Consider the following 24,238-nt stretch of genomic DNA (forward strand, 5'->3'; position numbering starts at 1 on the left):
AGGTATCGAAAAAATGTGTGCGAAACGGGAATTTGACCAGGTGAGATAATTGCTTAATTGCTATAGTCTATATCCCAATACCTGCAAGGGCAATTGACAATAAAATAAATAAAACATATCTACTCGCAATTTATATTTACATTTGTTTTATGTTACAATATAACTTGCATAAAAGCACATTTACATAATAATTACCATCCATATTCATGAATTTGATTTCAAACATCAATTTGGTCATGAACAATTTCATTATTTTTTTTAAATAAGAAAGATTATTGCAAACATGTTGAATATGTAGCACCTTTGTTTAACTTACTGCCTATAGGAGGTACATGTACACGCTAAAAGTTTGAAGAGAAAATATCATACGTTAATATTTAATTATTGCTTTTGCTGACATAAATGGAGGAGATGTGTCTAGTGAAAACGCTGTTTAATATTTTTCATTTATGTTGTGGCTTGAATAATCGGAGAAATAGACAAACTGTATGATGATAAATCGGCAATTTTATATGCTTCAAAACTGTAAAGATTATTTCACAAAACATATCGACCTAATTCATGCATTTTCAACCTTTTTCAGTTTGAGTTATATCGCATCAATATTAAAATATTATTTTTGTCAGATTGTTTATGTATTTAACCTCTAATTTGAAAAACTAGAAAGTGACCCGCCATATACTAAAGCGGTGATGTCATAAGAACTACTGTCAAAGTCGCTACTTCAAAGATTGAAATATTTTGTGATAAAGACTTGTTTTCTTTCATAATATTCTTTCTGTTGATACCAAACAATCAATTATAAACATGCGTTTTACATAATTTGCAAATCGATTGTAAAAAGAGACACGAGTACCCATAAGACTGTCCATGTAGTTTTCCCCATTATCATATAATTATTCATTGAATCAGCTTCCAATTGGCTTTGGACCAGCAAATTTTTCCTGATTCATTTTGTTTTATATTTAAGGTAAATGGACAAAAATTTGAAAGTCAAATCATCAAATCATTATTTTTTTTATCACTGTGCGGAAATTGAAGACTGTTTAAATATATCATTATCTTTATTTTATCAAACGAAAAAAATGGTGATAGTTATTAGACCTAAAACACAACAAAATATCTATTTCTTCTTGTTTTATCGTTAAGGTGCTGATAAAACACAGGTAAACACCCAGGTAAAATCTTTGACCGAAAGCAGACTATAATTGCTATCACAACATAAATCACACCTATTGTTATATACCCAATTATCAAATGTGTGCAAAACGGGAACACACCGTATGTATGAGTGAGTGAATGAGTGTATGTGCCAATGTTGTGTTAAGTAACACGATTTTAATCGGGTTTTTCAACGGAAAACTCCGGCCAAAAGTGTACCCTTAATGTACGGATAACTTCTCCAACAGTTTTTAAGATAGGAATTCAGTTGTGCATATATCAGTGTGGTGTGCATAATGCTAGAAATTTGATTTCTGATAATTTATGAAAAAATACCAGCTTTGTGGCAAAAATTTGCGTACAGGGTACACCTATTGTACGGATCACTACTCTTACAAATTTAAGATAAATAGTTATTCTGCAGATCAATTGCTAGAAATTTGATTTCTGATAATTTATGAAAAAATACCAGCTTTGAACTTTGTCATTTTTGACAAAATATTGCATATAAGGGAACCCTATTGTACGGATAACTCCTCCTACAGTTTTCAAGATATGTACTTATATTTTTGCAGATCAATGGCACATTGTCATATATCAGAGGTGTGGAATTGCTAGGAATTTTATTTCTGATAATTCATGAAAAAAATACCAGCTTTCAAACTTTGTCATTTTTGACAAAATATTGCATATAAGGTACCTCTATTATACGAATAACTCTTCCTGCAGTATTCAAGATCAGTGGTACATATATCAGAAGTGTGCTTATTGGTAGGATCACAGGGGCATCGTATCCGCTCTACACTCTATGACATATATATAAATAAGTAGAGCGGATACGATGCCCCTGTGGTAGGATCTTGATTTCTGATAATTTATGAAAAAAATACCAGCTTTTGAACTTGCTTGCAGCGGCACCCAAGAAAAGGGGGTTTCTAACCAGAAACAGGTGATAAAAAATTAAAGCTATTTGCTTAACCAAAACATATTGAAAATATGAGCAATCATATGATCAACTTAAATAAATCCTTAACAACTATCATCAATGATAATGATACGTAATAAAGAGAAATCGAAGATATGTTTATTTAAAAAAAATTCTAGTGACAATTTGGACTAAAGATAAAGTTAAAATATACACGTTTCTTGAGTAAAATATGAGAGCATGCTGCTTAGTGTGGAATCGAATCGATCAGATGAATTTTTACTTCATCGATCGCTGAGAGTTGTCTAATCATATCCGCGCACATTCTGATCACTCACACTTTGACTGTACGTATAGTTTACGTTCATGAGCAGTTATCCAAAGTCGAATACGTCACCACGAAAGTGATGATGTCATCATTTTTAGAGATGTAATCATAAAATTGTAAAGTACGAAGACAAGAGGAATGCACTCGCTCTACCTAAATGTAATACATGTATACATCACTAAAAGAAGTGCAAGGAGTATTGCCACGAATGCCAGTCAGTAGTATATCCATCTTGTATTATATATGCCTTAATATTATTACTAGCGACACCATGGCCATTTACAGACGATTTGTGATGTACTGGATATCAGATCCAATGAAATCTTACACTCTTATCATTTCTTTCGTTCAAAAGTATATAATTTCAACATTGAACCGTTTTTCTACAAAAACAGAATTATCCATCCCGCGCTTTACATGTACATGTATATGTCGTTCGTTTAACGGGAATAAGTTTCCGGACATATTTGGATTTCTAAAAGATCTCTCTATCGTAAGAGGAAAATGCAGCTACCATCTCATGGCACAGTTCAACGCTGTATCTTCTGACTCCATTGACAACAATGATAAAGAAAAACCTCCTCTATAAACCAAAGAGCACAACTGATATTGAAACAGGGATTACTCTGTTAGAGTTCTAGAATCTAGCTTGTCAGAATGATGGAGAGTTCTGGGTTACCGGTCAAGAATGTACATTAAAGTTATTTAAAGTCAATGATCTCACCTACTTTTTCAGCGCGTTTGTAACATCTAAACAAGTAGATCAAAAGATATCGCAGTAATAAAAATGGTGATCTGATCTATGGAAAGACTTTCGAACATAATATGCAATATAAAACAAGATAGAGCAGAGATACTGATTATAGACTACATGCACGACTAAAATGTAAGGGTTTGTTTTCTTTTTGTTTAACAGCAATGTATGAGCTTATTAATTAATAACTAATTTGTATGACTGATAAAAAAAAATATACGTGTAAAGTAGTTCGATATGAGAGTTTAGAAAATGCACAGGTTATCCAGTACGATAATCAGGGGACGACAATTTATGCCTCAGGAATGATAGATCAAATTAAAGGGACTCCGACACAATTTGACTTAAAATTTTCAAATTTTGTTTTTCCATTTTCAATGTTTATACTGATGAATATAGAAGTTTATAATACTATGTCAAAATTTGAAACTCAAATATCAAGTTATAAGCAAGATACAGAGTTCATAATTCTTTGTTTTGTAAACAAAGCTCGAATATTGTCATTTTTACATGTGTGTTGTATTGGTGTAAGTTTTAATCAAATGTAACTTTCTTTTGTTGATAACAGTATTTATGAAGATATTGAATTAGTTTAAATTGTTTTTTTACATGTCATTTTGTCTAAGAAATGGTAAAATTCTACATTACATTTTTTGTAAACAACTATAAGACTCGAGCTTTGTTTACATAACTATCAATTCTTACCTCTGTATCTCGCTTGTAACTTGACTTTCACATTTAATATTTTGGTCAATCATTTAAAATGCACAAGTAAACCATTTTATACATAAAAAATAAAAATAAAATTTTTGATCTCAAATCGTGTCCAAGTCCCTTTAAATGCATCAAACAAAAGTCAGAATGGAGACGTATCTTTGTAGCTGATTTTGACGCCGGAGCAGTGTTGGTGATGGATTTAGCTGGGATGTTCAGATTTTGATATACAGGCATTATCATAAGTATGATAAATCAAATTAGTGTAGCCTTTAATATAGGACCTAACATTACATTGATCCCTTTTTTGTTCAGTATAGATCACTTGGCTATCTTTAATGTCCATTCATCTTATCAAAATTTGATTTAGAAGTCCTTTGTTAAGCATGCATAGGTAAAATACCATAAAGCAAATAAGGAACATTCTTGCAACATGGGTACGCATTCCACTGAATTGTGCGAGAACTATTGTCACGAACGAAAATTATGAACATTTGTTGGTCTTTAAGTCCCTTATAATTAAAAGCTAGCAAATTCCTGAAAACGTAGAGACTGTCAAAAGTAGGAAGAATATAATGCTTAAAATACACTTAACAAAAATTCCAAGTGTCTACCCTGATGAATAGAAAGTCTTGAAATTAAATATTATGAAATTTTCAACATTTCGTAAATGATATGACTTCTCAAAATTTGTACAAATAAAATAAATCAAACTAGTACTTGTGGAATTAAATAACCCGTATGCGTGAGGAAAACCCAAAGGAAACACTTGTTGCGGGTTATATTGGTCTGTATTGACAGTCTCAAATAATACTTGGAATGTTATATTTTTAGTGGTTGGATTGTTCTCAAGTTGTACATAGTTTACATATATTGTAAAATGTTCAATGCTACATGTGAATCGTTCGTCACTCCATAGCCAATTTAAAAAAGAGTCCGGAAGCTCATGGGGAAATTCATCAAACTAGAATTGTTCATATAATATCTGGAAAAGATCCAGATTTTGGGTCGCAACCAGAAGTCTAGACCACTACATCTTTCTCGTACATTTGAGAGTTAGATTAAAATCAGTCATCCCAAAAGCAAGACAAACAAATGTGTTTATATCATATAACCAATACATTATATTGGGTAAACACAAAGAACGTTCGTTAGATGTACCTCCTAGAAAGTTGAACAAACTGTTGATATTCTGGTAAAAATGAAGTATTCGTCAATTGAATCTGATTTTGCTATTTTAGAATAAGGCTATTGGTTACAAAATTTTAAGTAACAGTACATTCGATTTAACTTTATGTTAGCACAGTGGAGTTATCAAAACCAATCTAAAAAAACAAATATAAAATTATTAAACTTACATATGAAAATTAATATCGTAGTCATACCCTAATCCAGCGATATATTGATGCAAAAGTTGAATAACAGAATTACGGGGAATGTGCATAAAACGGCCGATCGATTGGTTAACAGTAATCCAAGAGATGAAAAGATATATATAGATCATGTTTCGGCTAGTGGAAAGATTAGTGGATAGATTTATGAAGCTACTTTCAAGTAACTTCCAAATTACTTTATTTATTTTAGGTATAAAATTTTTATGGTCTTGTCAATGCATTTATAATAAGAATGGCAGAATACATGCATCCAACATGTTTCAACATTTGAAAATGGCCCAAAAATTATAAATAGATAGTTGACATTTTCATAATGTTTTAAGGCACACTCAGCTTGGTGTCATATACTGTTGGCTAGATATAGTACGAGGATAAAATACATATACAAACCAAAATCAGCTTTGTCAAAGTTGGCTTTATTATCTATTATAATGATAAAAATTGTTTGTTTTTTCATTGTTTCTAAAATTGAAGATACAAATCTGAAAAATCTTAGTTAGATATTGGGGTTTCATATGCGCAAACTTCAATAAAAGAAGGATTTCTGAACCTAAAAATAATACATTTGAGAGTAAAAGTAATTTCAAGAATTTTGTTAAAAGCTTAATCCGAAGAGCAAAACTGCAGAAAGCAATAAAATTACATTGACCATCTTTTCTCACATTGGTCGAGTGTTTATAGCTAGTATATGTACACGGAGGATTAATTACACATATTGTCTAAATAAATTGTGTTTCGTCGGTTTCTCTAGGAATGTCTTCATCATCAGATATCACAGACTCTGAGACCTCTCGATCTCCTTCAGGTTCTACTGGCGGGTTCGTTTCTTCTGTCCTTTGGTTTTCCTGAGGATCTTCTTCGGTCGGTTCCGCTTCTGTCACAACCAAAGTACCAAATTTCTTGCGGACTTCCTCTTTTTCAATTGTGGGAAGCTGGATAAGTTCGTCATGGTCTGGTATTTTCAAACGTTCATCAGTGGACCAAGTGTGTTCCTTGAAGACCAACGTTCCAAACATTTCTCTGATAAAGTCAACGTCAACTTTGGCGGATTCATACGTTGGAGGCGTGACTTTAACCATCTCTGGAAACTGCTTTAGTCGTGAAATCTTGTCCATGTTTTTATCAGCAAACTCTTTGATTTTCTCGGGATCGCCGGATTGTTCTGTTTCGCGATATTCGTTGATTGTGTCATGAATTTCAGCAACGTGATCTTCCAATTTCTGTCTTTGTTCTTGTAAAATAATGGCACTATTCTTTTCCATTTCCTTCAATTCCCTCTGTCGTTCTTCGACAACTTCATTCACCATTTGTTTTAGTTTTTCTGCTTGAGCTGTCATGGCATCTTTTAGATTTTGAAAATACGCTTTGTAAGCTTCCACACCTTCTTCAATATTCTTAACCTGACTCTGCAATTGAGGCGTTAGTTTGTTCTTTTCTTCAGCAAAGTCTCTTATAAGCTGGTTCCGCTTGATGAGAGCAGCCGTTGTCATTTCGACAACATCATGACCCTCCTTTAGGTGATTTTCCCGCGCGCACTCCTCACACGTAGGGACCTGACACCCCCAGCAGTACAACGTGCTCTCTCTATCATTGTGCTGCGCACACATGGGCATGTTTTGCTCCAATGGCGGCAGGTCCAGAATGTCATGGCCTTCTTCTGAGTGAGCATGACTGTCCTTGCACTTCTTACATAAACTAAGCATACATTTCAAACAATAACAAACCCGGTCTTCTCCACAGTTGTCACAGGATTCGTCCAAGTCTTCTTCTGGAAATGCACTCGCCATACTTCTACAAAAGTATACAAAAGATAGTACAAAATGACACAGGGACTGATTTAACAATGACCTTTAAAACCCACTCCAATAAGTTTATCAAACTGTATACAATGTAGAAAGATTATGAACCAAGTGTCTTAAATACTAGTACTAGTATAGAATTTCTACAAATCCTCACATTATCTTTTCCTAGTAGGTTCGTCTTTCATCGATTGCACACGTAAATACACGGCTATAAAAGTTTGTATGTACAGTCACTGAGATCGTAAAACGAAAGTAGAACAATTTACTTCCTGAATAGATGTACTAGATTAATACGCCATGCTAAAATTTATCTACATGAAGGTCTAAATTATGAAGGTATGTTTTTGTGTTATGCACATGCTCAATTATGATCTATACGGTTGAGAGACATATAATATACACGTTAAATATATTGTACATGTATGTCTCTTGCACAAGTCCAAGCTTATTGTTTTTCCTCAACTTACCTGTTCAATGTAATCGGATTTCTCAGAAAACAACGAATCACACGGTCTAAAGATTGTGGTAAAGTACAATGACCTAAGTAAGAGGGTTCATAAAAAAAAAGTTACACCAATGGACACTCACGTGAATGATTCGAAGAAAATCGCGGACCACTGAGAGTAGGTCATCGATAAGTACGGTAGCCTAGAAGCACCATAACCTACATTATTAAAGATCTGTCAGCTGTGTTCAATAGTGATTTTTTTCCCCCTTCTATTTACACATTGATCATATCCCTATTTAGCTGCAGAACTGAACATCTACATGCATATAGCTCAAAGGAAAATTCGGATTGACGGACCGTGAAGCTACAGTTCCAAAAAAAACTGCATAACTGTATATGTTTACGTATTGTGCACAAAAAGTTGCGCATGGTTTTGAACTTCTTAAAACAAATTTAGGAATTTATTTTGTAAAAAATATTCATACCAAAAAATTCATGAGATATTTTACTACTGATTCTGTCCTTTACTTGTCTCAAATATTTTCAGGAACACTCTAACCGACATGTAAATATTTAAAATCTCGTCAGGATTAAAAGTCGCCATTTTTAACTGTATTAACGTAACAAACCACACTATATTTCACTTTATGGGGCTGGTGAGGGTGTTTAAAGTATACTCAGTGGCAAGTAAAATGTGCCAGGAATGCTTTTGGTATTAATCTTTTTACAGAATATATTCCTAAATTAGTTTAATAAGTCTAAAACCTTGCACAACGTTTTGTGCGCAATAAATAGACTGTAGCTCCACGATCCATCATCCCTAATTTCTTGTAAGGCTTCAGTTCAGCAACTACTCCCTTAATATAAGCATGCAATGCTTTGAAGATTGAAATTATTAGAGTTTTAAATTGATAATTATAGCTATTTTGGGGTGTGAATTATGTTTCATTGAAATAAGTTAAATTATTTATAATCAACGGTAATACGTGTATTAGATTTTCATGTTTCAATTTTTTTTTAATTCTTAAGAAAAAAAAAACCAATCATACAAAAAAATCCAAAAGATACTAGTGTATGAATGTTACATAAGTATGAAATTAAATCTACTTTTATCAATCTTTTTTTCCAAGCAAAGAATTCCTTCACTTACTTTTAAATACACAATTATACTTATTTTTAAATAATGAATTATGTTTCTGAAAAATAAATGCAATATTCCACGCAAAGGTTTCTTTAACTTCAAAGGTTTTTTATTCATTTGCAATTGTTGTTCCATGCACTGTAAAAAAATATTTTGTCTTTTAGAATGAATCCTAAAACAAGTGCACAAGATGTCCACCGATGCGAGTTGTGCGAGGAAAATATGGTGGACATGCTTTGTATCGTATGTCCACAAAAACTGTGCAAATCCTGCGTCGGAAATCATTTAGATGATGATCCAGGAAAACATGAACTTGTCAAATATCAAGACAGAAATACGGCACTCGTTCTTCCAACATGTGAAGAACATTCCTCAGAACGGTGTAAAAATTTCTGCGAAGAATGCGACAAAGCTGTTTGTCCATCTTGCATTTCTTCCGATTCTCACGAGAGACACAAATTCTTGAAGATTTCCGAAAAGTTTGTTACCAAAAAAGAAATCATAAGAAAGGAGACCCAAGAACTGGAGCAAGCCGTATATCCTGCCTACAAAGGTATTGTTGAGCAAGCAGAATCGAATGTGATGAAATTAGAAAAAGGCTACGAAACGTTGGAACAGAAGATAGAGAAACAACGCAAGAAGTGGCATGAAGAAATTGACAACATTGTCAACAAGTTGAAAAACGAAACTGGCGACATGAAGAAAAAACAGCTTAAAGCGCTGAATGAACATCTACAAAAACTGAAAGAACTTCTTGCTGAGGTTCAAGGAACAATTGATTTAAACAAAGACATACAGAATTCATCCAACGTTTCGAAATCGCTTTCGTACATAAGTAGAAATCTGTCGTTGAAACAGTTCCCTGCAAAGCTAGAGGTATCAGTTCCATGCTTCTTGTCTCAGCCGATGAACAGCGATGTGATTCTAGAAATGTTTGGAGTCGTCACTGGATTCTCAATATCAAACCAAGATGGTGGATACGATCCCGAATCACAGAGCAAACCTGCTACATCTTCTGGCAAAGATATCGAAATGGATTTACTAAACGAACCACAAATTATATCAATTATTGAAACAGAAATTGAATATCCAGAGAATGTAGCATGTCAGAAGGATGGCAAAATATGGATTGCTGGCAGTAAGGGTAAATTGAAGATGTTTTATGGGGTGCCCTTGAATGTTTCTCGTCTTAGTTTTGGTGTTGTTGGTTCGTCTTTTGCTCTGAAGGAGCTCGAGTCTGAAACAGACGAATGTCCTAAAGACATTGCGTTAACGAGAACAGGTGATCTGATCTACGGGAAAAAACTCCGGAATGTTGTTTATATTGCAAGGCAAAACAAAACAGATGAACTGATCAATCTTCATGACTGGGGGCTCTTGAGTTTCTGTACTACACCACGCGGTGAGCTTTTAGTTGCCATGACAGATGACAGAAAATACAGATGTAGAGTCGTCCGTTTTGAGGGTTCCAAAGAAAGGCAAATCATTCAATATGATCACGAGGGAAAGCCCCTTTACACCTCCGGGATGCTGAGAAAGTACGTCAAAGAAAACCAGAATGGCGATATTTGTGTAGCTGATTGTAATGCTGGGGCAGTAGTAGTGACCGATAGAGCAGGGAAGTTTAGGTTTCGGTACACCGGAAGTACCTTATCTCAACAAAAGGCTCAATTCCGCCCTGTGGGAATCACTACTGACAGACAGGCTCATATTCTCGTCTCTGATTCATTGAACGTGCACATCGTTGACATGAACGGACAGTTCCTCTGCTTCTTGAATTTAGTATTTAACGATCCATTGCGAATAGCTACAGATAGTGAAGACAATCTTTATGTAGTTGAAACATCTGGCATTGTGAAGAAAGTTCGATATTTGACAGAACTTAAAGGCACTCTCACTGAATATATTACAGAAAATGTCGGACGGAAATGGATACTTGGGGCACAAAAGAAGAAATAAATTCATGACCATTCATGGTCCAAGAGTTGCTTCATCTGCCTGCAATGAATGTACATAGCCATTACCGGAACATTTCTAGCCGTTTCAGAATAAGACATGGTTACTTGTTGTACGGTGACGTGCCAAAAAAGATGTTTTTTGTAGCATGATATAACAGGGGTCTTTCTTCTTTTTGTATGTTGATTCTTTGAAAATGAAATCTTTTATTTGCTTACGTTACAATTTCTTTTTATTGGGAGGGGGAAGGGGTGTTCAAAACTATCAACAATCTATTGCGTAACACCCAAATCGAAATTCTGTCACTTAAATCAAAGTTTCTTACCATAACTTGATCTCTTTTTCATACCTATCCAAACATTATATTTCTCAACTAGTCTACGAATTTTGGAAAGTTTTTCAAATTTTACTTTTTCACAAAGCATTTGGGTTGCTTATTTTGTGTGATTACAATGAAAATACTAAGGTGTTAAAAGAAGCTTAAAGGTAAATTGAAATTGACCGCAGAAAGAAGACATACTTATCCTAACATAATTTGTCCCAATCATCAAAAAGTGTGCATATATGGAGCAACAACTTTAAATAGGATAAGGTTGCATCAATTATAGCACATCATGGCTTATATCTAAATGTTGTGATTTGTCTTGTTCAATACTGAAATTCAGTTTATGTAAGATACTGCAATTTGTAATCAAAGACACTTAATTTTGTTCATACTACGTAGTCCTGTGATTAAAAATGGCTTGATTGAATTGCATATTCTTTGCTGTGTATGATGTACAAATAAACATTGCTACAAAGCTTTATTGCATATCATATTGCCTATCAAATTACAAACTGCAAAACATTAAAGAAAAAATCAGAAACGAATGATGTGCATGTTTATTTCAATTTGTTTATTTCATGATCTGACAGTTGTTTAGACCTTCACAGCTAAGATTGCTCTTTTCTTCTTCTTTCTCTCCTTGTACCTGCCCGTTGCATCACTAAAGAAGATTGTCTCCTGTGACATCTCAATTTGTCTCTGTATAAACTCACTGCCTGCTCTGTTGAACCCGATCCTATCCCTGAGCTCACTCACTCGATCTCGAGTCTTCTGTCTGAGCCGGTCAATCACGGGCAGAAGAACGAGATTTGACGTGATCTGGCCGTGATGGACACGGAGGAGGAAGAACAGACACCGACAGGAGAGTTCCACTTCCCAGGCGGAGTCGATAAACACCTCCAGGACTTTTAGTAGATCAATGACGTAGGAGAAGGGCAGAACTAGAAGGGACTCCTCCAACTCACTGAAATATATTGAATACTTGTTATGATACTTGTACAGAACAGTATATAAAAAGTATTATAAATAAAACATTATAAATGAGAATATTTCTATGACAAGATGTAGATCTGTAGCTCTACATGAAAATTCAGGTAGCCCATTTGTAGAGGATTGTAGCTCTAGCACCTGACAAACTGATTTTCCTAAAGAGTTATTTTACAACATCTGTTGAATTTTTAAATCCACATTATGTAAATTTTCAACATGATGAAGATTATTACCTTGATTTAATTTTGCGCAGCATCTCCAACATGTATCTGTCAGGTGTATCACACTTGTAGGCCATCAGCAGGGGGTTCAGTGAAGGGGGAGGCAACTTAAAAAAAATATAAGATACATGTTCTCGATGCATGTGACTTTTATACATTATTTAAATATGTACAAAAAATTCCAATTATGCAGTGGTAAATAAATACAATGTAAATTGTGTCACATCATGTATAGAAAGGGATTAGAATTTGGTAAGTGGATAACTTTGTATAGTACAGGCTGTATCATCTGTTATTTAAAGTTACAGTTGATATATTTATACTTTATACAGGGTTATTTTCACCCTGTGTTATTTTCACCCATTTAAAATTGCAAACGGTTTTGCCCCATCTTGAATTCGCCAAGATACAGTTGTGCTAACAAAGATATAATTTGCAATAAAGAATTTGTCCAGCCAAAGGGGGCCAATATTTTCCTGTATACATTATATAGATGTGGGGCATTTTCCGTCTACATTACTTACTTAAATACACATTTCAGTAGACTGAAATACACATTTCAGTAGATTAATTATGAAGATACCTGCTGTCCCTTTCTCTGACACTGTTCTTTGTGGTCTTTTAATTTTGCCGACTCCTCTTTGTAAAGATCCAGTGCCTCCATGAGCCTTTCAGCCTGAAACACACAAAAACATATGCAAACGATTCTTTAATTCTTTTGATTCATGAAGCTTTTTTAACACTGACATTTTCATTGTCATGTTCCCAAAATATCATACATAGACTGAATCAACTATTGGCATTGCATAAAGTAAAATACATGTGTTAATTATGTTTATCCCAAAACAAATTACAAATACAATGTTTAACTTTAATAAATGAATGGAAATTAAATTATCATATTGTTTAAATGATAGCGTTTAATGATAACATAGTTGTCTACCCCTTTGACGGTCTCTATGGACTTCTTGCCAGCTAATGCAACTTCTGTGTTGGTTTCCCCGGGAACAACTGTTTCCCCTTCAATGGCTTCCTCATCTTCTTTCTCTCTTTCCTTAAAAACATGATCATCAGAGATGGATTAGTACATTTTGCCAAGGTATTTATATGGGGAATGTGATTTCACATCAATTTAAACAGTTATTACTTCATTTGTTTTAAGAACACAAGCAAAAAGATTTCATAAAGACATGATTATGTATTTTTATCACAAATCACATCATCTGAAAAAATATATTATGTAAAACCCTCATGTAAATTTTACTTCATATATATATATATTTAGTGATTAAAGAATGATATTAGAAAATTTTTAACATATTAGACATTTAAAATTATGCAATCACAATAAAAAGTAGTTTTTATTACATCAAGTCATTTACCTGCAGAAAAAAAAACTAAAGCTTTGCAAGTATATACATACACAAATTCCATATTAATTTTTGAAATCAACAAAATTAACCAATGAAATCCCTTACCATTTCCCTCTCCTCCTCCAGCACTACGATCTCCTTGGTCTTTTCCCACAGTCTGATGGACTTGTCATGTGACCCCGTGGCCAGAAAGTTCCCTGTGGAGCTGACAGACATACACCATATCTCAGCATGGTGACCCTACAAACAGATTCTCTAAAAGTGAGCTCATGGACTAACATTTTTATTTACTTCATTCTGTGTGCAATGTGCGACAAACCTCAATAAAAGGACATTACCTTTACTTGAAAATACAACACAGATATTCCTTTGTGATCTAAGTATCCTCCAAAACAGATTACAGTTTTCCACAATATTTATATGAGTTATCATTTATAATCTTATCCCATCATAAGCCATCGAATTATTGTTAGTTTTACCTGAAGAGTGACAATGAGTTCAAATTTGTCAGCATCCCACTGTTTGATTTTGCCATCTTTCCCTCCAGTGAAAATCAAGTGAGTTTTTGCGATGAACTGGGTACACATGACACTGAAAAGGAAATATAAAATCATTCAATTTCAGTACATATGTGACTGTGCAGCCTGATTTCAATTTCTGTCAACAATTTGAATTATAAGAAATACAAAATTCATTCTATGATCAACACTGGAAGATATGGAAAAAATCTGGTAAATTTTCACAGATGTAAAGATTTACAGTTTTAATTATGATGAGCAAATACTGTAAAGCAAGTAATAGACATCTGTGGGTTATATGAACTACCTCTCTATGCTGATGATTACTTATGGGGACACACAGGTACACTGTATGAATAAAAGAAATGAAAACTGCTTATGAAAATTTAAATTAGCAGATCAGTTTCCAACCTGCTATTCGCATGCAAAAAAAGATGTGTCTTATACCTGGTCTATAGTATTGATTTAGGCATAATAGTTATTCGGTTATTTCATGAATACCAGGAAATCTGCTTTAATTTACCTGTCATCATGAGCAAAGATAGACTTGTGGCAGTCTCCAAAGTCGAGCCCCCAGATCTTGATGTTCCTGTCCGCTGACCCTGACACCAACAGTGTGCTGTCGTGGGAGATGTCCATGCAGGTGACAGGGAGCTTGTGTCCATACAGCGACAGGAAAAACTATATACGGTAAAGGTATTCCAGGTAAATGCACAGGTAACAATTAAATTGAATAAATTCAAACAATACAAGGTACATACAGTGTAAATGATTATTAAAATATATTTACCTCAGGAAAAAAAATACATGTACAAAAAGCATGTACAGTCAGTTCAAGCATATCTTTTACAACATACACCATAGCATAGCATAGCATTGAAATCTCATAGCATAGCATTGAAATCACATAGCATAGCATTGAAATCTCATACCATAGCATACAATCTCATAGAATCGCATTCGTCATATCATACCATAGCATAGCATACAACAGTATTTTAACTCGGTTTTAAATGTTTTTATTTGATAAAATAAATGTTTACATGACAGATTTGTGGTAAACTTTGGCTTCTAATTATTTTACTTCAAAATGTGAATAACTCTTCCGTGTATGGAGGCGTTTTTGTTCAAATCTCATAGCATAGCATAGCATACAATATCATTAAGCCCTTAATTTCAATTTCTCATAGCATAGCATACAAATCTCATAGCATAGCATACAAATCTCATAGCATATCATTAAAATCGCATACCATAGCATAGCATTAAATTGTAAAAGATATGCATGAAATGACTGTACATGTACAGGTCTGTAATAACAAAACAGAAAAAAATTCAGGCAAAGCTACACAAACTTTAATTTTAACAGAAATTAAACCAAAGAAAACCATAAAGTTGTGTACCCTTTACAGGGACAAACAAAAAGAAGTTTTCAAAAGAAAATCCTATTCGAGAAGATATATTAAATTTATACATTATTTACTAAATAAGTGGTAGTGTTATCATTAACAACCAACAAATAAACTTCATCATTAAACAACAATTTTAGAGAGTTAACATTAATTTTATAATATTTTAGAGAGTTTCTGTGGAGGATGGACAAACCTTGAGAGTGTCGGCGAAGAAGACCTTGACAGTATTGTCTAGTAAAGACACAGCAATCAAACGCTGATCAGGACTGAAATTAAATGTAAAAAATGTCGTGATTAATTTTACAGGAGTACATGATTATACACCTGTGTGCACAAACATGTTTAGTCAAAATACATGACTGTACATTCTATAAAGAAATCTGTTCATTCTTATTTAAAGTTTATTAAAAACAAATGTTGTTTAATCAATAATGTGTTACCTGTACTTCACACACAGAACATCTTCATCCATCTTTAGTGTTTTCTCCAACTCCAGGGTAAGTCTTTTACTAAAAAATCAATATCAAATACAAATCTATCAAGAAATCTCATCTGTTCAGACCTTTTGTGATTCACAGTGATTAAACATGTTACATTTACATCTGTACGTGTATTTTTGACTTTACCTTGTGAGGGAGAACTTCTCGTCCATGATCAGCTCAAACTTCCAGAAGTGGACCTGCTTGTCTGCACCTCCTGTCACTATGCCCCTCTGTGTCAGAGAAAAAGCAGATGGAATTAATTTATATAAGTTGGTTTAAACCCAAAATTTACATATGTAAGCCTTTAGTCCATAAAAGCATTTTCTGTTTGAATTGCATGTAAATTTAATTTACTCAGTTATATGTACATGTACTATATAACACCATATTTTTGATGCAATAAAAACAATAAAATGTACATATTTCTGGCATATATTTTAACCACAGAGACAGATGTTAGTCTGACTAACTCTGTGCAAGTTAAGAGTTCATGTTTATCAAGTCCGACAACCAAAGTTCAGACCCATCTTAACACCAGAGTAAACCCCAACTAAAACCCGGGTTTACTTTGGGTTTACTCCTGGTTTAATTTTTGAAAATTAGGGTCCACTCGAGGTTTACTTGAGTTTCCTCATGGTTTACTTTAGGTTTACTAAAGTTATACTTTTGGGGTCAACTGTATGCACTGAAGTGTGAAGCAGACCTGTATTTTATCTTACCATCATACTGCCTGTAATTCCTGCCCTTTGCATATTCTGAATACACAGTTAACATCTGCTTTCAGGGTGTGTTTCTGATCGGGGTTTACTTTCTGTGTCCACTCTGGGTTTACTTGGGGTTTACTCTGGGTCTACTCTAGTAAACCCAGAAAGTAAACCCAGGGTTTAGTTGGGGTTTACTTTCTGTAAGGTTCGGTCTGATTGGTACTGTACATAGACAGAACTCTGTGCCAGTTATGATCCTAGTACATGCATATATCTGGCCTGACTACCCCAGTGGCATCACTCACCCTGTCCGGGGACATGGACACTGACCAGACGGCCCCTGTGTGGGCCTCCACCTCCTCCAGGAGACCCCCACTCCCCACGTCAAAAATCTGCAGCTTACCACTCTGAAGATCAAGCAAATCAACATTTACAAACATTAAAAGAAGTAAAAGCTAAAATACTGTATTTATGTTCAAGGCAATGGATATTTCCCCCCATCACATTCTGTGAACCAAGTTTTGCAATAAATATAAATACCTTTGATCAACAATTTGTTTGCAAATATCTATAGTTGCAGACCACTATTTTTTCTGTATGAAATGAATAAAATGACTACTTGTTCATGGAAATTTAATTGTCCAGGAGCACTCAAGCAGTCTTTGGCAAATGAAAATTGATACATTCTGTACCTGATTTTTGATGAAAATTTCCATACAATTTGTCAATAATTAAACACTTAAAAAAACAGCATAATTTCGAGCAATTGCGTACCTTTGTTCCAATGATCACATGCCTGTCCCCCGGAGCAAACAGTGAACAGAGGGCGTAGTCACAGGTCATGGTTCTGATACACTGTGAGGAGGCTCTGTAATCAGACAACAGATAGAAAAAATTCATTAAATGAATCACTTTATTTTGTAGAGAAAGTCTCCATTGCATAATGCCTCACAGTAATTTTTAAAGACCAAAATTCAAACATAAATGTAAACTATATTATCTTTTTTTTAAATTTTAACCAAAAACTTCCAATATATGATTGATATATGTATATGCAATTTGTTCTTTCAAAAATTTGGCTCAACAATTCACCTGTTCCAGATTTTGACACTCTCAGCACTGGCTGACAGGAGAGCGGTGTTGTCGGAACTGAAGCACAGCGTCCGGACGTCCGTCCTGTGTCCCGGGAGGACCAGCTTGGTCATGCTCTGTGGCTCAGCCTGCTTCTGCTCCAAGTCTATACAGCAGTGTTGTAACATGTTGTTGTTCAACAGAAGAAGCACCTGTTGGTGTCAAACAATTAATTGCTAAACACACCTTGTTTACAGTTTTTAAGACTGATAGTTTAAATGCACAAATTGAAATAAAATACCCACCATAAGCATCAAACATTGATAAATCATCACAAAACACAGTTGCCATACATTCACTTATACTGAATGGAAATAATACATATTGTTTCATTTTTACTGCAAAACCTGCAAAATGCATAATAACTGCACAACTTCTCCAAATTAACAAGACTGATATTAAAAGCACCATGACATGAACTGTTGTGACCATACCTTACAGAGGGCAGGATTCTCCATCACAGTGTCCACTGATACAATATTGGCTGCCATCTTGTGAAGACCATTTTGTACAATTTCATCTTTCACTGTAATTAATGCCTCTCCAACTTCTTCTGTCCCAGAGTCCCTGAAAATTATAATGTATCAAATACAGTGTACTAAATACAAATCTTGTTTGACATGTCTTCAAATATCATGAAATAATTCAAAGATATGTTTCTAATTTTGTTTATAATTATGCATATTTGAATTCTATACAACAATTTGATTTTATCTATTTTTACCTTGCTTTCTTCCTTAATTTCTTCTGTCTTTTGGCCAAATGCTTTTGAAGATTCTCTATCGAAGGCAATTTAAATACTTCCAAATATTTGTTGCTTCCCTAGAAATTTCAATATGTAAAAGAGTACATTACCCTACCACAACTTTCTCGAGAGGGTCATTACAAATAAAATTATCATAAAGCAACTATAAACGTTTAGGATTGAAATGGCCTTGACTTACGTGACAAGCCAGCACTGAACCACCAGCGTCTGTTGTCATGGAGACCAGGCGATCTCGTCCTTGTCGCATCACAGAGCCAACCTTTGTGCACTTCAATATATGCTGCAATATGCAATATATGTTGTGATCAAAATATTCAGGTATCTAGATCTATCATATCTTTAATTAATTTCTATTCAATAAAAAGCATTCTTCTGTGTAGTATGCTGTAAAATTCTAGTAAAACTTTAAATTTATGTACTTTCCATGCATCTTCAGCAATCAATGTGTTGAGAAAGGTATATCAATATATAATTTTATGGTGGTAACTGATGTACTTATTTATATGGTTCATCTACATTTTGATAATAAATAATGCTTTGGACCATTGCAACATTTCTCATTATTTGCATTTTCTGGCTCATGCAAGCTTCAATAAAATGCTGTCTTATCTACTAATATCAAGATAAGTCTCTTACTGAGACTGTGTCTAATACAACGCTTTATTGCCATATTTCTTTTAAAAAATTCGTTTATTTCTTTGCAATATATCCCTCAAAATTCTCAACATCTTTCTAAAGGCATAACTCAGGACATAGATCTATATGCTGCCCTTCTACACAAAATAGTAGTCATTTACCAGATCTTCATCCTCCTCTTCCTCATCTTCACCTTCCTCTTCACTTTCCATCTTCATTCTTTTTAAAGCAGGCTCTGCATCTTCTTCCAGTTTCTAAATAATGGTTATACACCCTATGTAGTTTTACTGTTCTGGGACAGGCATTTTTTTAAAAACTTTGAAATTTGAATTGAATACACACAACAAATAGCATATGATGCCAAAATAGTAAATTATATGATAAAATGATGAAATTGAAAATTTCAAATCACATAATAATGACACCTTTGAATCTACAGCACAGACTTACCAAACTGTCAATGTATTCAATATCCCACACTCGTAGTTCACTGTCTGCAGAACCAGTGATCAGGCGTTGACCATTCCTTACAATCACAAAGTCATAGATCTGTCGAGAATCACAAATAATAGATGCTTGAGAAAAAGAAGTTGCTGTTGTACACTAGCTTTATTAGAAAAATTTTTTATTACATGTATAATGAAATAAATTACTTGTAAAAATATTCTAGATGTTGTTAACAATGTCATAAAACAGATTAATTTGGATACCCTGAAAACTAGTTGATAGGAAACAATACTCTTGAAACCTAGTTTAAAGGAAACGAATATCAACTTAACATTTTCACACATACCTCACTTCTGTGACCCACTAGGGTTTTGAAGCAATGTTGTGTATCAAGATCCCAGAACTTGATAAAAGTGTCTTTGGAGCTGAAAAAATAATAACATAAGAATGAACTGTTGAATATATCTCTGTTTTACTAACAATACACACTTCTCATGATTAAGTGGCTGAAAATGAAACATGTTATAATCATTTAAAAAATACAATACATTACCTTGAAACAATGACATTCTTGTCTTTCAGGAAGACAACCTGAGTTATTTGCCCTTTGTGTCCTTTCAGTCTGAACAGACCAGATTCATTCACAATGTCCCATACAATTACATCTGTATCCTGATAAAGGAAATAAAATTGTAGTCAAATGAACAGAAAATCTTATTCAGGAAACAAATTTTCTTTTTGTGTTTGTAATTATCATTGGATAAATTAAGTTGGTACTGAGAAATGTGAAACTTTTTTTTTAATACAATTTGTGCATTTTCTGCATGTAATAATTTAAAAGAAATAAAAATGGAGTTTATTTTACCAAATTTTATTCATAATCAAGGGCTCGCAAGAAATACTTAAAATAAGACCAAGGACCAGTATCTTTTAGATATGGGCTAGTGTTTTGTGAAGAGTAATTGCTCTCTGGGACAGTTATCTTTTAAGACAGTTCTTTTCATTATCATAAAATTTGGACCAATGTGATTGAAAATATTCTACATAGTTGATAATTGAATTGACCAGTGAAGAAAAAATTAATTACACCGAGCTCTCTTATTTTTACCTTTGCCCCAGAGACAAGCCTGAGTCCTTGATGATCATAACTTAGAGCTGTGACAGCAGACTTGTGGCCACTGAAGTTGACCTTGACCTCCCCTCCATGAAGGTCAAACACCTTCACTAGTCCATCACTGTATCCAACTGCGACATGTCTCTTGTCGGGAGATTTTGCTATCTGAGTGACCTCCCCCTTCTCTCCCGGTAGCTCTAGATGCTGAAGTGCAAGATGAATTTTAGCAATCAAATGATCTACCAAAAAGGTAAGAAAAAATCTTTCCTCATTGTTAACTTGAATATTTATGCTTGAAATTACTACATGTATATCGTATGTCTGTTTTAATTCTACACTGCAACAACAATTGAAATTACAAAAACTTTTAACATCTTCCAAGATTTGGTGATCAAAGGTTGCACAAGGAGATGATTTTTAGTATGTTTTAGAACTTACTGCTTCTTATTCTTTTAAATACATGTTATTTATACAATATGTTGGAATCAAAAGTAATTTCAAATTTTTTTTTTACATGTCAAAATAATGAATACGAAAAAACATTTTTATTTCAATCATTCACTGCTAGATATGGCTATTAATTAGGGAAAATTTCAAAATTAACATATTCATTTGGGAAAAAAGTATGGTACTTTTGGAAATGGGACACTTGAACAGATCCAATTACAGACAATCAAGAGCCCTGCATGTACACACCATTTTGTAATTTATATGCTTATTTTTAATTAATGCTGAAAGAAATGTTAACCTAGAAAATAAATGAGCCTTGTTTTCCGTATCCTCACAATGTCAGGGGTCCCGAGCCAACTTAATTGTGGCTGTGGCCCACTGCCACAAGTGGATTTAAGACCCCTGACATTGTGAGGATGTGTTTTATAAAACTCAGACAGAAACTGCTGGGGTTTGGACCAGGATCAGTATAACCAATTCTAGCAACCTATCTAATACGAGGAATAATGCATTAACCACAGGATCAGATCTAGAATGAACAGGAAAACTACCTTCTTACACAAGGTACATGTAGACTAGTATAACCTTTAAAATAGTGGACAGGCATAACCATCACCCAGATGGCCTCCATAATGGAAATGGAAGACAACAGTGGGATGATGAAGGTTTACCTGCCTACCTTTAAGGAGAATACAAGAGATGGTGAAGTTCTCTGATTCTATGCAATTCTGCCTTCAAGTTTTGCTATTGTACTCTGCTTAAAACACTAGGACAATTCCACTTTATCACACATGAAGAATGAATAGTATAATGTGTCTTCATGGTTAAGTGTACACATTGATCTTGTACCTTTTCTCCCGTTCTCAGATCCCATACCAGCACGTTCTCACAAGCTCCTACGGCACAGTATTTCCCTTTCACGCCTTTGATGTCCAGGAACACTACGTTTGACTTCTGCCCCCCGACGAGACCAAGAACTGGTCCGGGTACGTACCGTAGATATTGCTTCGTTAACCCCATTTGACAACTTTAATTAACACATGGACATGATCCCATGTGCTACCATCCAAAATAATAAACTTCCGGTGTATATAAAAACAAAACCGGATAGCAATATTTCCGGAAAAGTATGGTGACCTACTTGTGTTCAAAATAAGTAATTTTTGACAAATAAAAATGAATGTTTTCCATGAGTTTTATAAGCAAAATTTGGCAAAATAAAGACAAAGAGTACAACATCAATATCCAAATTACAAGTGCAATGAATGACAATTTTGTTAATAAAATGGTTAAAAAAAGTTCCACGGTTTAACAAGATACTTACCTGTATTAAATATAGTAGAATATTTTGTTCTTTTTTTTCTAGAGAAAGGTGCATGCAAATTAAGATCAAAGCAAATCGAAACGCCTCTGGAAAAAGAAAAAGAGGGCGGCCAAAGGAGACATGGCGGAGGTCAGTGGAGAAGGAGATCAAGGATCAGGGAGCGACTTGGGGCATGGTACAGCAGATGTCAGCAGACAGGCAGAAATGGAGAAATAGAAGTCCTTGGCGAAGGCCTTATGTGTCACGACAGGGAGAGGACTAAGAAAAGTACTAGTAAGTAAGTATTTAAAAATCATTTATTTCGAATTTGCTTAGATGATGATATATATCTTAATAACTCGTAATGGAAGAACATTTTTTGATATCAAAACGATGGAGGAAATTAAAATTATCAAGTTTATAAGACGTCATAAAATAGTGACCAATCTTAATTCACATTAGATAACACATCGTATATAATGCGCACAAATCACATGATATAGATACATCTTCTTATATCTGTATATTATTGACCATTACATAACGTACCGTGTGATACACAACGAACTGATAGCTAAACTTCTTAAAATATAGAAAAAATTGACAAAATACTGCATCTATGCACGACATTGTAGTATAGTCGTTCAAGGGATCACAGGAAATTTAAATAATAGTTTGCCAAACGTATCCAAGCACATGATTCAGTGGATATACAATCAGTAGCCCATATGTTGCTAGTTGCTGGTTTAAACCCCACTGTGGTCACTTATTGATGTTGTGTGTTGAACACTCTATCTACATTGTCTCGGTCCACCTAACAGAAATTGGCTACCTGCTTACGCTTGGAGTTAACCTGCGAAGGACTGGTGTTCCAGCCAAGGGGAGTCAATGCTGGCATGATAATAGAAAAAAGAATCCGACAAAGATGATCATAATCGTGGAAATCAATACACTGTAATTATTAGAGAATTAAAAATTCAATACATCCCGTCTGCAATTCGTGCTCCTATCACCAAACAGATATAAACGTGATAAAATCCTCTAATCAGTTTTCAAGTTTCATTTTGATCAATACTAGATTACAAATAATCATTATAGATATATCTCTAGTTTCCTTCTTTGTGAGATTGATGCGTTTTACACAATGTAGACTCAGAGAATTGGTTATTTTTAGGATCATTCAGTCTCCTTAATGTAATGATATTCCTGTAAATATGGCATTAATGGACTCAAAGAAGTTCAACGGAAATTGGAACAATTTAGGAGAAGGATACAATCTTTCATATGTCTTTTTTGTGTGGACATTCCAGATTTTTTTTTTTTTGTCTTTTTACTTGAGCTTGAGAAGATTACTTCTATTCAAAAATATTATCAAATTAGACTCATTGAAAGTTACTGAAGTATGTTCTTGGAATACAAAGTAGAACGGTGTACCATAAGTAAGCTCGTGAGGTTTTGCTGACATATAAAGATTTATCAATGAAATCGTTTTTTTCTCGTCGAGATCGTGATATGATAATTTACCTATGCTCAAGGGATTCTCGGAATATCATCCGATAGATCATGTAAAAATAGTGAAGCATGCTTCTATACTTTAAGCCCCTCGCTGTATTACATAATAATGCAGAATTGAGCTTGTCGTATATTCAGTGGAGAAATACGAGTCTTATCTGTCAATAAATTTTGTTTTGGGGATATTTTGCTGACAACAGAAGATGTATGGTAAACTCTGCTAATGCAAAT

The 24,238-nt window shown here is 34.1% G+C and overlaps 3 protein-coding genes across 5 annotated transcripts; 1 reads left to right on the forward strand and 2 right to left on the reverse strand.

Annotated features, from left to right (window-relative positions):
- Positions 1 to 4,963: 4,963 nt before the first annotated feature.
- Positions 4,964 to 7,723, reverse strand: LOC105318278 (110 kDa antigen). Of its 3 annotated transcripts, none has more exons than XM_011415293.4 (2): positions 7,667 to 7,723; positions 4,964 to 7,067 (listed from the first exon to the last, which is right to left on the reverse strand). In XM_011415293.4, the coding sequence occupies exons 1-2, from the start codon at positions 7,708 to 7,710 to the stop codon at positions 5,996 to 5,998; spliced, it is 1,116 nt and encodes a 371-aa protein (XP_011413595.3). In that variant the 5' UTR covers positions 7,711 to 7,723; the 3' UTR covers positions 4,964 to 5,995. The 3 variants fall into 3 exon arrangements, with proteins under 3 accessions (XP_011413595.3, XP_011413596.3, XP_011413594.3); XM_011415294.4 differs by having other exon boundaries at positions 7,546 to 7,687; XM_011415292.4 differs by lacking the exon at positions 7,667 to 7,723 and adding an exon at positions 7,233 to 7,331.
- Positions 7,321 to 11,493, forward strand: LOC105346890 (E3 ubiquitin-protein ligase TRIM71). Its single transcript, XM_011455639.4, has 2 exons — positions 7,321 to 7,414; positions 8,832 to 11,493. Exon 2 carries the CDS (start codon positions 8,833 to 8,835, stop codon positions 10,624 to 10,626), a length of 1,794 nt encoding a protein of 597 aa, XP_011453941.3. The 5' UTR covers positions 7,321 to 7,414; position 8,832; the 3' UTR covers positions 10,627 to 11,493.
- A 49-nt stretch (positions 11,494 to 11,542) lies between these two features.
- On the reverse strand, positions 11,543 to 22,288 carry LOC105318277 (WD repeat-containing protein 3). The gene is made up of 22 exons (XM_034476649.2): positions 22,042 to 22,288; positions 20,737 to 20,946; positions 20,182 to 20,300; positions 19,975 to 20,053; positions 19,632 to 19,730; positions 19,343 to 19,435; positions 18,724 to 18,825; positions 18,504 to 18,601; positions 18,214 to 18,346; positions 17,741 to 17,931; positions 17,423 to 17,516; positions 16,954 to 17,055; positions 16,089 to 16,174; positions 15,903 to 15,971; positions 15,656 to 15,728; positions 14,574 to 14,731; positions 14,012 to 14,123; positions 13,638 to 13,772; positions 13,103 to 13,213; positions 12,743 to 12,835; positions 12,172 to 12,266; positions 11,543 to 11,912 (listed from the first exon to the last, which is right to left on the reverse strand). Exons 1-22 carry the CDS (start codon positions 22,210 to 22,212, stop codon positions 11,543 to 11,545), a joined length of 2,793 nt encoding a protein of 930 aa, XP_034332540.2. The 5' UTR covers positions 22,213 to 22,288.
- Positions 22,289 to 24,238: the final 1,950 nt, after the last annotated feature.

The sequence above is a fragment of the Magallana gigas genome, chromosome 9 (assembly GCF_963853765.1).
Source record: "Magallana gigas chromosome 9, xbMagGiga1.1, whole genome shotgun sequence".
NCBI classification, from domain to species: Eukaryota; Metazoa; Mollusca; class Bivalvia; order Ostreida; family Ostreidae; genus Magallana; species Magallana gigas.

Bases quoted from the DNA above. Each gene is read 5' to 3' on its own strand.
- LOC105318278 (XM_011415293.4), bottom strand. From the start codon at position 7,710: ATGACCTACTCTCAGTGGTCCGCGATTTTCTTCGAATCATTCAC. The intron at 7,068-7,666 runs GTGAGTGTCCAT...ATACTTTTGTAG, and splicing joins ATTTTCTTCGAATCATTCAC to AAGTATGGCGAGTGCATTTC.
- LOC105346890 (XM_011455639.4), top strand. From the start codon at position 8,833: ATGAATCCTAAAACAAGTGCACAAGATGTCCACCGATGCGAGTTGTGC.
- LOC105318277 (XM_034476649.2), bottom strand. From the start codon at position 22,212: ATGGGGTTAACGAAGCAATATCTACGGTACGTACCCGGACCAGTTCTT. The intron at 18,602-18,723 runs GTAAGTCAAGGC...TGAAATTTCTAG, and splicing joins GTTCAGTGCTGGCTTGTCAC to GGAAGCAACAAATATTTGGA. The intron at 13,214-13,637 runs GTAAGGGATTTC...CATGTTTTTAAG, and splicing joins TGGAGGAGGAGAGGGAAATG to GAAAGAGAGAAAGAAGATGA.